The 13,097-nt window shown below is 37.4% G+C and overlaps 1 protein-coding gene across 4 annotated transcripts in view; it reads right to left on the reverse strand.

Moving 5' to 3' along the window:
• Positions 1-13,097, reverse strand: part of CYLD (CYLD lysine 63 deubiquitinase) — a 68,002-nt gene that overhangs the window by 21,614 nt on the left and 33,291 nt on the right. For all 4 annotated transcript variants that reach the window (XM_004450422.5, XM_058280030.2, XM_058280031.2 and 1 more), the window contains 3 exons: positions 3,112-3,491; positions 2,080-2,245; positions 1,049-1,190 (listed from right to left, as the gene is read on the reverse strand). In XM_004450422.5, coding sequence (XP_004450479.1) covers positions 1,049-1,190; positions 2,080-2,245; positions 3,112-3,491 — 688 coding nt within the window. The remainder of the gene's footprint in view (positions 1-1,048; positions 1,191-2,079; positions 2,246-3,111; positions 3,492-13,097) is intronic.

The raw sequence follows: 13,097 nt of genomic DNA on the forward strand, positions 1-13,097 counted from the left end.
CTCAGTTTTGAGACAAACAGACAACTGGTGGAGGAGGTTTGGAAACCACTTCCCAAGGCAAACAGAAAACAGACACAGATAGCCAGCATAACTGCTCTGGATGTCATCCTTCTCTTTCCCCACATCCCCTGGCAAGAATCTAAATTTTTTTACCAAAATTAACTTGTGAGTGACTAAAGCAGATACTTGCTAGTACCCAAGAAAAAGAAACTTTGGTGACTACATATTTTTATCAGGAAATCCAAAGAATATTGTATCAATGCTGTAAGGCATGCTTTTGTATTCTGTTAAAAAAAAAAAAAAAAGGCCCATCATGTTTATTCTGCCCCCACTTTTAAAATATTAACACCACATATTTATTTCCTAATTCTTATGAAATGGCTATCCAGAACTAGGAGGTTACACTCAATTTAACCAGCAACGTATTTGGTTCAGTTTTCAGAGTCTCAGGTTTCTTGCCATGTTAAGTTATTCCACTTTCGAATAAACTACACATACAAGGGTAACAGTGTTTCTAATGAAAACAATTCTTTAATGTAAGTAGTGTTATGACTGCCTCTACCTACTAAAACATACACCGCACACACCAGTCAATGGTTTATTGCAAGTCCTGTGCTTTGATATATGCACAAAGGTGTTTTGATTATTCTCTTCAGTTCCATGATTTCCCAGGTACCCTCAATATATATCTGTTCCTCTTGCTACACTACCACCATTCACCTCTTTTTTAGCATTTGCTGCGCTATTATTAATTTAATTTTCTGGATACAGGCACATGGGACAACATTCAATATCTTCCAAGGAGGATATGAAAAGTAAATGTCCTTTTCTTTCCTGATCCTCAGTCATCCAGTTTCTCTACTCAGTTAGCAGCTTCTTTCATATACAGACATACATACACTGCCCCACACACATGCACATACTATATAAGTCCCCTCCCCCATGGTAATGTCTAAACCTAATATGTTGATTTTATATATATGTAAGTATATATAAGTCCCTTCCCCTGTGGTACTGTCTAAACCTAATATGTTGATTTTAAACTTACCAGAATAAGGTTGAGTCTAGGTAACAAGAATTATAATGACCCTGGATACCTTTCTTCTTTCCAATCATTATCTCTAAACCTTCTTTTTCCATTTTTGGTGGAGTATTTTCTTCTACTACTTCACTTAAGTAGCCTCCAAATGCTTAAAAGATAAAAATGAAAAGAGTTCTTTTAAACTATTATAATATGTATTTAAAAATATATTTTGGTATTGTAATACAAAATTTCTCCACTTAAAACTATGCTAAAGGTAGGCTTTGGTTAACTGTTATTCAGCTTGGCTTGTAAATAGTGCTACTATTTTCAACCTTACTTCCTCCACAATTTAAAAAATACTCTAGAGTATTAAGTAATGTATAAAAAGCATCTCAAGTAAAATATTTCCCCAAATATTTCATTATTTGTCTTAAGATGCTTTATTTTCAAACTTGAAAAGAAAAAAAAAATCCCAAAGTACTATTTCAACTGTAATAAAATGATTTTCATAAAGATCGCTTTATTATTTACATCTGCTTAACCCCTAAGATGCCTCAACACTATTATGCAACACAGGAAAGGGCTTAAAGTATCAGGAAACCGCCCCAAGTGATGAGGAGATCTGTCCTTCCTCAATCAATCTAATAATGCTGATTTCTTGATAAGAGGATGCTTACTAGTGCACATAACCAATTCATTAAAAGGTGGAAGTCAGTGCCCAAAAAAGGGGCCACATTTCGATTCCTACCTCCAGTATTGTTGAAAATTAAATGGCTATAGTCAAAAGGAAGAGAAAATAAATCTCACTTTTTTATTTCTGAAGTCCCACTTTTCCTGATTAATATTTTTATTTCCTTTCTCAAGATAATGATGAACAATGAAACCCCTGTACTTTTCTTATATACCACCTAATAACTTTTACTGATTTATAACAGCTAGATGGACATTGCCAAGAAACGTATTTAAACATGTCACTACCACCTACGGCAAAAATGATATGAGATTAGAACTAGAGTCATTCAAGACTGGTAAATAACTGAAAGGCATCCAAGTACCTAAAGAGTTACAGCGTTCAATCTGATTGGAAACCGGCTGCAGCGAAGCAAACCTGGAATCAGGTCGGCAGCTCTTCAGTTTAACAAACAGCGCCTTCTTCAGGGCACAGGTGAAATAGCGAGTTCCCTTAAAGGTCCCATCTGTGCAGCCTGCACATTCATCTTCCTGCAAAAGAAACATATCCAGATTCATCCTGCAGCGATAACATACAAAGAGCTAAAGTTTCTAAGATCTTTTTTTAGTTTATCCTTTCTCAGAATTCCCTCTTCAGTCCTGTACTGGGAGCTCCATTAATAAATCAGTGCTTCAGTCCATAGCTAATGATTTAAGAAATTAATTTCTTAATCCAGCATGAAGTCCTCAACATATTTTCTTTCAGAAACCTAAAAGAAATCAGAAAATCAGTTAACTTTCTCAGGTTAACTGATTTTCCTGCACCATTTCCTTGTTTTACAAGTATTAAAACCTGGGTGTAGGGGAGGCTATTCTAACAACCAGTCCCAAAAGAAAAATAGTATCCATTAGCGTAGAAACAAACAATACAAAAAATATATTTAAACAAAGGAAATGTACTTAAAATCTTTTCTCCGGATAATAAAATGTACAACAAAATGCTCTGCTAAAATCTTTGCCTCTACCAAAGATCTCAAAAGATCTCTAAAAATGGGGATTAGTTTTAAAGCCAATGATATAAACATTAGAATTGATTAAGGGAGGAAGGCTGAGAAAGAAAAAGATAGCTGAAAATAGATTTGCTTTCCTTATTGTATTCTGTTTAATGAAATAATCCTAAATAATACTAAAAGTCAATTATCATACTTAAGCACAGTCAACTAACATTAGAAACAAGTAGGTCAGAAGCTTGATGTGTGCTAAAGAGAAGGTAGTCAATATGGTAGTGAAATTTTTTCTCTAGTGATGGCTTTTTTGACATATACAGCATTTAGCAAATTAACATACGATAGGGAACAATCTGCACAAAATCCAAGACAGAAAAAAAATTGCATTTTTTTTAGGTCAAATTAAATTACCAGTTCCAGTCCAGCTAGCACATCATTGAGTCCTGGTGGCTGACCAATCCAACGGATTACTCCATAGAAAGGAGGGTTCTCCTTAACTTCAGCCAGTGAGCCTACTTCCAGACCATGTGAGTTACCAGAACACATGGCCAAGGGTGGGCTTTCTTGGACAGGTGCATTATTTAGCTCTCCCATCACAGACTGAACTGACAGAGAAAGTGGACTGTGGCCAATACTTCCATTGGTATTGGGCATCTTCGTCAGACTAAATGGTAAAGAGTGAAACCTGTTCTCATTGGATAATGAGTTCATGGAAGGAGGCTGCAGTGGTGGTGAAGAATGTCCAAAGTCTGGAGATATCTCTGTAAGTGATTTTGCAGGATCTTCAGCAACTATAAAAAAAAATTCCTAATTAGAATATTCAAGAATATTCAATATGCCCTACATCTCTTAAAATATATGAGGCCACTCTAACCACCTGCCTGGCATCTCTACTAGGTTTCTTGTAGGCATCTCAAACAATATCTCCAAAATAGTGTTATTGATCCTATTCTCCATCTCTAAATTTTTCTACCTCAGAAAAATGGCACCCAACTGTTCAAGCCAAAAAATATATATTACTAACTGGTATTGTACAGATTATATACACTTTGTCAACAATACAATCAAGTTAGAAGTCAGTAAAAAAAATATATTAAGAAACATACTTCTAAGTAACTAATGGATCAAAGAAGAAATGGTAATATAAATTAAAACAAGAAGGGAAAAAAGAGAAAGAGAAAGAAAAAGAAACAAAGGAAAAAAGAAAACTTATGGAACACAGATAAGGTAATGCTTTCAAGGAAATATATAAATGTAAAGGTTTACTCTAGAAAAAAATTAAAATTAAATAGTAAACCATGCTTAGTGGCAATGCTCCAAAATGTGTTCATCAATTACAATGAATGTACCACACTAATGAGGGAAGTTGTTAATGTGGTAAAGTGTGGGAAATGTGGAATGCAAACCATGTGGGAATCCCCTATATTTTTTATGTAACGTTTATGCAATCTATCTTTAAAAAAATAAAAATTAAAAAAAATATTAATGAACTTAGCATTCACCTTAGAAAGTCAGAAGAACAGAATAACTTCCAAAAACATAGGTTAGAGGAAAGACTGGACACAAAAACAGAAATTAATAAAGAGAAAACAAACATAGCAACAAAGAGGATCAAAGCCAGAACACAGAAACAGAAAACAGAGAAAAACACACACACAATAAAAAGAACCAAAGTCAAAGTTTTCTTAAAATTACTAATAAAGTTGTCAGGCAAGCATTACTGATCAGCAGAGAAAGGAAAGACCTTTTAATAAATAGTATCAAGGTCATTGGTTATCCACATGTTAAAAAAAATTAAAGTGAACTTCTGCCTCATACCCAATGCAAACATCAATTCCAGGTGACTTAAAAACAAACGTGAAAAATAAAGTTTATTATATAATTTTGAAAGTGATAACATATAATTACTTCAATTTAGAAGTACTGATTAGCATAAAAGATGCTTGGTTTAGTTTACATACTGTTTTACTTGACTATTGTATTTTAAATGGCCACAGGGGAACTTCAGGAAACTTGAGGTACACATAGCAGTATGTTGGTTTTACTTAGATTGTTACTGTTACCAAATGTTCTGCCTGACCATAAATCATTATCATACAGATATTTTTTTAAATTTCTGAAATAATTTAAAATACAGCACAATGTATGGACTTTCAAGACATATATATACACATACATATGCACACACACTCACATACTCACACATACTTGCATGCACATACACATGCAGAACAGATATTCAGAGCTCAATCAACATGATGTAGTGTACAGAAATATATTCTGCATGTTTCCTAACCAGAATTGTTCATAACCTCTCCTGTGCCAATCATATTTTTCATTTTACAGAAGCAATATCCCCAAGACTATTTAATTAAATTTATACTTAATAATATTTCTAGGAAAACAATGAGTGAAATTGATTTGAATTTTGTGTTGTATTGATGATACTTTTAGTCAGAGACTCAAATAATTCTCCGTTTGTGTGAATTTTTCAAATAAGTTACTTTTCTGAATATATTTCCTATGTAGTCTAACCATTTAAAAGAGATAAATTTTCTTTTTTCTTCATCCATTAAAACAGAAATTTCCACCAACACCATCCCCCCAAAAAGACAAATGCGAAAGGCAAAACTTTTAGAAGACAGTATAAAAGAATATTCTTTATGACCTCAGGGGAGCTATTTCTTAAACAAAAAAACACAAATCATAAAGAAAATATTGACAAATATGATCACAGAATTTAAGAAGTTCTTGTACTTATAACAAGAATGAAAATGTGAGCCACAAACAACAAGAAAATATCAGCAATACACGTAGCTGACAAAGGGTTAGAATTTGAAGGTCTATAAACCAATAAGATAAAACAAGTACAGGGAAACGGACTTTGGCCCAGTGGTTAGGGCTTCCGTCTACCACATGGGAGGGCCGCGGTTCAAACCCCGGGCCTCCTTGACCCGTGTGGAGCTGGCCATGCGCAGTGCTGATGCACGCAAGGAGTGCCGTGCCACGTAAGGGTGTCCCCCGCATGGGGGAGCCCCATGCGCAAGGAGTGTGCCCGTGAGGAAAGCCGCCCAGCGTGAAAAGAAAGAGCAGCCTGCCCAGGAATGGCGCCGCCCACACTTCCCGTGCCGCTGACAACAGAAGCCGCCAAAGAAACAAGACGCAGCAAATAGACACAGAGAACAGACAACCGGGGGAGGGGGGGGGGAAGTAAATAAATAAATAAATCTTTAAAAAAAAAACAAAAAAACAAGTACACACAACTACAAAAAAATGGACAAAAGACTTGAAAAGGCAATTCGTAGAAGAAACCCAAATCATTGGCACATCCATGAAAAGATGCTTGCCCTCACTAGTAAACAAATAAATTAAAGTCAAAACCCGTCTATCACTTCAAAAATTAAAGATCTTACAATATTAACTGTTGGTAAGGATGAAGAGGAACTAATACCCCAATACAATGATGATGAGAGTGCAAACCGATTGTAACTACTTTGGGAAACAGTTTGGTATTTCTTATTAAAGGGAAAGGTAAGTATATCCCATGACTCAGTAATTCCACTTCTAATTACATACCCTAAAAATGTGTACGAATATTAATAGCAGAGCTGTTAATAATAGCAAGAAAATAAAAACGATTCAATGTCCATCAATGGTCAAGTGGATAAACTGTGGTGTATTCATACAATGGAATTCTGTACAGCAGTGAAAATAAGTAATTTACAACCATATACTACAAAACTTGGATGAATCATAAGAACATAATATGGAGGGTGCCACAATAAATACAGTCTGATTCCATGTACATAAAGCTCGAAACCACACAGAACTGTTTAGATATATAAACATAGGTGACAAAACTATAATAAAAAGCAAGAGAATGATAACTAAATTAAAGATGACGTTAGCTCTGAGGATATAGTGAAGAGAGGGCACAAGGGATGGGCACCCTAGGGGACTTCAAAGTAATGTTCTTGAAGTGGGCAGTGATGACATGGGTGTTCACTGTACTTTATACCTTACTGTACTTTATATCATATACATTTAAGATTCTTTTGTAATAATATTTCATCTCAATTTTTAAAAACTATTCTTTTCATTCCCAAAACTATGACTACCCCAGGTCCAACCACAAAGCAAGTTCTGTTGGTTCTACTTCCAAAACACATCCCAAATTGATCCACTTCTCTTAACCTCCATCATCATCTCCCACTCTCTAAGACCAAAAGCAGTCTCTTACCTGGCTTCTCTACCTCACTTCTTGCTCCTTTCCAATCTATTCCCCATTCAACAAGTAGTGAGATATTTTTAAAATGTAGAGACCTTATGTGATCTTCTTTCATTCTCCTGTTTAAAACCTTTTAAACAGGTTTCCAGTATTCTTAGAATAAACACTACAATTCTTACCAAGAACGACAAGGCCCTGTACGATCCAGTTCTTACCTACCCATCCAAACTCATTTCACACCTCTTTTCTTTGTTCACTCTGGTCTACTTCCTGTTTCTCAAATACACTTTTCTCACATCAGGGTCCCTGCCCTTACCATTTCTACTGCCTGGAATGCGCTTCCCAACCTCTTTCTCTCCAGATCTTGGCCCAAATATTCTTACCTCAAAGAGTTTTGAACCAACCACCCTCGGGAAGCTCTCTTCCCACCAGTTCCTATGAGGTTGTTCACTCCCTTCATTGCGCATGTCACAATCTAGTTCGTGAATTTACTGTCTATCATACCAAGTAGAATAGAATTTATTGTCTATCATACCAAGTAGAATACATGCACCATAAAAACAGGAATCTCATTAATCAGTCTTTATCATGGTTGATTATGGAATCATTGGTATAGCCTCTAGCACAGGAAAATACTCAAAAAAATAAAGGATGGATAAATGAACCCAGAGTTGTAGAGAAAAACTTTTAAATATATAAGTGCAATTAATTAGAGCAGTAATGTTCTTTTACAACTAAATAACCTCTATTTTCTAATTTAAGGATGAAGGCCTCCTGAATACAAATTATATTATTGCACATTTGCATTAGCAAATCTGCCAGTAATGAGAGGGCAAAAGAGCACATCTGTACACATCTACAGGCCAAAAGGATGGTGAGTCACCAAAAAACATGCCAGTCTCTTGGTGTTTTGGCATTCTGCAGAATTTTTAGAAAACAGATGTCAAAAACATCCAAGCCACATCTTAATAAAAGCTGTCTATCAGGAGTCAGGAGCTCCTGGTGAAGTATCACTTAAATAAGTCTTCTGCTCTTTGTCAGGGAGAATTCAAAGATCAAAAGCCCTGACTGCCCATCTTCGCAATAACCACCCAGAGACTAGCTTCAGGAATGAAGTCATTGAGAGACAAAAACAAAGAGAGCTTACTCAATGTATTCCCATGTGCAGCTATAACCCTGATTTTTCTAACAGCAGATTTTTATTGTTATATCTGTGGACAAGTTTTAGCCTATAACTGAATCCATATGAAAGCTAAAAGGTCACTATAGAATTGTACAGCACTCCTCCATTCTTACCTTCATTTAACTTGCACACATTTACTAAATCCAAGCTAAGCACCAGGAATTTAAGTGTGTCAGAGGAGACAGGCAAGTCAATCAAACTGTAAGGAAGAAACTAACCTTCATAGATAGTGGAGAAGTGGGAGAGGAAAGGAAAAGCTTTCTGGATAAACCAATACCCAACACTGAGATTTATGAGATGAAAAGAAGTAAGTCTGACTATGAATTAGGGGGAATAGGAAGAAGGATTTTCAGGCAGCAGGGATGATATTTACAAAAAAAGAGAAATCATGGCATGTTCCAAGAATGGCTCCAATCACTATGGCTGGAACAGAGGTTTCAGGGGGAAATGACAGAGACAAGTAAGAGGTCATGTTATCAAGAGTCCAATATGCCAAATGAAGGAATTTGTATTTTTATTTTTAAGGGGCTAAGGAAACATTAATAGCTATTAGGTAAATATGTCTTCACCAAAATCACTGGTAGTAATGCGAAGAGAAACAGGGTAGTCGTTAAGAGCTTGAGCTCTGGTGTCAAACAGATCTGGACTGGAATACTGGAATACTGGCTCCACTATTGGGCAAGTTGTTTAACTTCTGTAACAAAAGAGAAAATAAAATACCTACCCCCAGGAAGTTATGGGGATAAAATAAAATCCTGTGTATAAAATACTTAGCAAAATGCCTGACATGTAGTTAAGTGGTGAAGAAATGTTAGCTATAATGATGAGATGATGATGATAATTATTACTATTCAGAATCAATTTAAAAGGAACATGAGTCAGAGATAGCAGTTACAGGCCACTATCTATGTCAATCCAGGCAGGAACAAACAAATTATCTGAACCAAGGTACTGGTTACAGAAAAGAAGATGAGGGGAAAGATTCTTACGATACTGAAAAGGAGGTAATCCAGAGGACTCGGTGACAACCGGCTGTGACTAATGAAAGAGAAAGAGGAAGTCTACCCTAAGAACTGGACCCACGTCTCCATTTCCTCACACCACTCCATTTTGGCCTCTGGCCAAATTCCTCCACCAAATCTGAACTCACCATGGTCACCAATGACTTCAGGGTGGCTAAATCCAACGCCACTGTGTGATTTTCAGGTGTCTTGCCCTCTCAAGAGCATTCAACACTGCTGCCAACTCTCCCTTTGGCATTCCTGACCCAACAGTCTCCTGGTATTCCCCAAATCCTTCTGGTCACTTTTTCTGTCTCCTTGTAAGACTTAGCTTCCCCTCACTCACCCCAGCTGTGATTAAGCTCTCAGTCTTTTTTTTTTTTTTTTAAAGATTTATTTTTATTTATTTAATTCCCCTCCCCTCCCCCGGTTGTCTGTTTTCTGCGTCTTTTTGCTGCGTCTTGTTTCTTTGTCCACTTCTGTTGTCGTCAGCGGCACGGGAAGTGTGGGCGGCGCCATTCCTCGGCAGGCTGCTCCCTCCTTCGCGCTGGGCGGCTCTCCTTATGGGTGCACTCCCTGCGCGTGGGGCTCCCCTACGCGGGGGACACCCCTGCATGGCAGGGCACTCCTTGCGCGCATCAGCACTGCGCACAGGCCAGCTCCACACCGGGAGGCCCGGGGCTTGAACCGCGGACCTCCCATGTGGTAGTCGGACGCCCTAACCACTGGGCCAAAGTCCGTTTCCCAAGCTCTCAGTCTTAACACCCATTCTCACTCCTATACTCTTTCTTTAGGTGATATTGTTCATATGACTTTAATTATCACATATATGCAGACAACTAGTAAATTAATTCCCCAGCTCTTACTTCTCTTCTATGCTCCAGATATGTATGTCCAACTGCTTACATAATAAATAGCCTCTAGGAATTTTAAAAGGCCCTTCCAATTCAACATTTTCTAAATGAACTCCATAATCTTTCTCCATTGCCATTCAAGTATACAAGTCAGAAACCAGGAGTTATTCCTGACATCTCTCCTTCAACGCTTACTTTCAACCTATTTTTAAATCCTGTCAATTTACTTCCTAAATATCTTATATCTATCCACTTCTCTCCATTTCCCCACCAGGACTTGTTCTAGCTAATGTAATCTATAAGTGGTATACTTGCATCACATGGTCCTGCTTTAATTAATTGTCCTGCAGCTAGAATAATCTTTTCAAAAGGCAAATGGCTTCTCATTTCCTTTTCTTTTTCCTTCACACATAGCTTTTTTATTGTGGTAATACATATACAGGCAAAATTTCCCATCTTAACCATTCCTAAGTGTACATATCAGTGGAAACAATTACAAGCACAATGTTGTGCTACCATCACAACCATCCATTATAAAGACTTCTTTATTACTTCAAAGAGAAACTGTTATTAAACAATAATTCTCCATTCCTCCTCCCCACCACAACCTAGCCCTGGGTAACCTCTAAACTACATTCTTTCTCTATTGATTTGCTTATTTTATATGTTTTATGTAAGAGGAATCATGCAATTTGTCCTTTTACATCTGGCTTATTTCACTCAACATAATGCCTTCAAGATTCATCCATGTTGGGGGAAACGGACTTTGGCCCAGTGGTTAGGGCGTCCGTCTACCACATGGGAGGTCCGCGGTTCAAGCCCCGGGCCTCCTTGACCCGTGTGGAGCTGGCCCATGCGCAGTGCTGATGCGCGCAAGGAGTGCCCTGCCACACAGGGGTGTCCCCGCGTAGGGGAGCCCCACGCGCAGGGAGTGCACCCATAAGGAGAGCCGCCCAGCGCAAAGGAGGGAGCAGCCTGCTGAGGAATGGCGCCGCCCACACTTCCCGTGCTGCTGACTACAACAGTAGCCGACAAAAGAAACAAGGCGCAGCAAAAAGACACAGAAAACAGACAACTGGGGGAGGGGAGGGGAATTAAATAAATAAAAATAAATCTTAAAAAAAAAAAAAAAAGATTCATCCATGTTGTAGCACTTCATTCCTTTTAATAGCTGAATAACATCCCATTGTAGATATCCACTTGGGTTGTTTCCATTTTTTGGCTATTGTGAATAATGCTGCTATGAACACTGGTATACAAATATTTATTTGAGTCTCTGTTTTCAATTCTTTGGGGTATATTCCTAAAAGAAGAATTGCTGAGTCATATGATAATTCCATGTTTAACTTGAGGAACCACCAGTCTCCCACAGTGGCTGCACCATTTTACATTCCCACCAACAATGTTCCAGGGTCTCCACATCCTCGCCAACATTTATTTTCTGTTTTTGTTTTTAATTTTAATAATAACCCTCACAGCAGCTAATGTCTTTTTCTCTTTTTTTTTTTTTTTTTTTAAAGGTTATTTGTGTTTTATCATGCAGCCTTGGCCTCTCCTGGAGACTGCATCTTAGTGTCTCTGTAGGGGGCTGGGGCAAGCCCCGTCCCCACCCCCACTGCCCCAGCCCTGCCCAACTCCCAGCCCACTGCAGCACAAGGACCAGACTTCCTGTCCATGAAGCCCAGGTGGCCTCGGTCCTGAGACCCCAAGCACCTGGCAGGTGGACAAGGCAGAGTGAGGTGGGGCAGGAGAGCATGAAGTAGTATCTCATTGTGGTTTTGATATGCATTTCCCTGATGACCAATAATACTAGCATCTTTTCATGTACTTATTGGCCATTTGTGTATTTTCTTTGGGAAAAAAAAAATGTCCACTCAAGTTCTTTGCCCATGTTTTAACTGGGTAGCTCTCTTTTTGTTACTGAATTGCAGGAGCTCTTTATATAGTCTAGATAATAAACCTATATCTGGTATATGATTTACAAATACTTTCTCCCATTCTGTAAGTTTTTTCACTTTCTTCTTTTTCAAGATTGATTTGGTCATTCAGGGCCCCTTGAAATTCCCTATGAATTTTTAGGATCACCTTTTCCATTTCTGAAAAAACAAAAGAGGCTGCTGGTATTTTCACAGGAATTGGGTTAAATCTGTAAATTGCTTTGGGTAGTATTGACATTGTGACAATATTAAGTCTTCCAATCCATAAACATGGACTATCTTATCATTTATTTGTCTTCTTTAATTTCTTTCAGCAGTGTTTTGAAGTTCTCAGTGTACAAGTCTTCTATTTCCTTGGTTAAATTTATTCCTAGATATTTTATTATTTTAGATGTTATTGTAACTGGAATTGCTTTCTTTAATTTCCATATGGATTTTTCGTTGCTGGTGTACAGAAATAAAATTATTTTTGCATGTTACTCTTGTACAATGCACTTTGCTAAATTCATTTATTAGCTCTAGTACTTTCTTGTGGATTTGTTGGGGTATTTCATATAAAAGATCATGTCATCTGTGAACAGTTTTACCTCTTCCTTTATAATATAGATGCCTTTTTCTTTTTCTTACCTAACTGCTCTCACTAGAACTTCCAGTACAATACTGAACAGCAGTAGTGAAAGCAGGTACCCCTGTCTTGTTCTCCATTTCTTTTTAATAGGGCACACCAAGTTCTATACAATCTGGCCCTGTTTGACTTTCCAGTCTCATCTCATAAAACATTATGCCTCTTTCTCTGTTCTAACTACTCTGGCCTCTTTTTATTTCTTGACAAACAACAGCCTCCATTTTTCTACTAGACTTAATATATGCTAGTCCCTCTGCCTAAAATGCTCTTCTCTTCCCTTTTCAGTTTGTCATCTCCTATTCCTCCAATCAATCTAAGCTCATGTCATTTCCTCAGAGAAACATCTCTGAGTCCCTTAGGAAAATTATCTTCTAATATGCTTTCATAACATCATGCCTCACCTTCATTGCATTATCACAATTGCAATATTAAACTTTCTTTTGTGATTGACTGATTAATTTCTATCTTAACAACTTGACCACAAACTCAAGAAAGGTAAGGACCATGTTTGTTTTTCTTACCAGTATAACTTGGGTACCTATAAGAATCCTGGCACATAGTAAACATTC

This window comes from Dasypus novemcinctus, chromosome 18, assembly GCF_030445035.2.
Source record: "Dasypus novemcinctus isolate mDasNov1 chromosome 18, mDasNov1.1.hap2, whole genome shotgun sequence".
In the NCBI taxonomy this organism is placed as follows: Eukaryota; Metazoa; Chordata; class Mammalia; order Cingulata; family Dasypodidae; genus Dasypus; species Dasypus novemcinctus.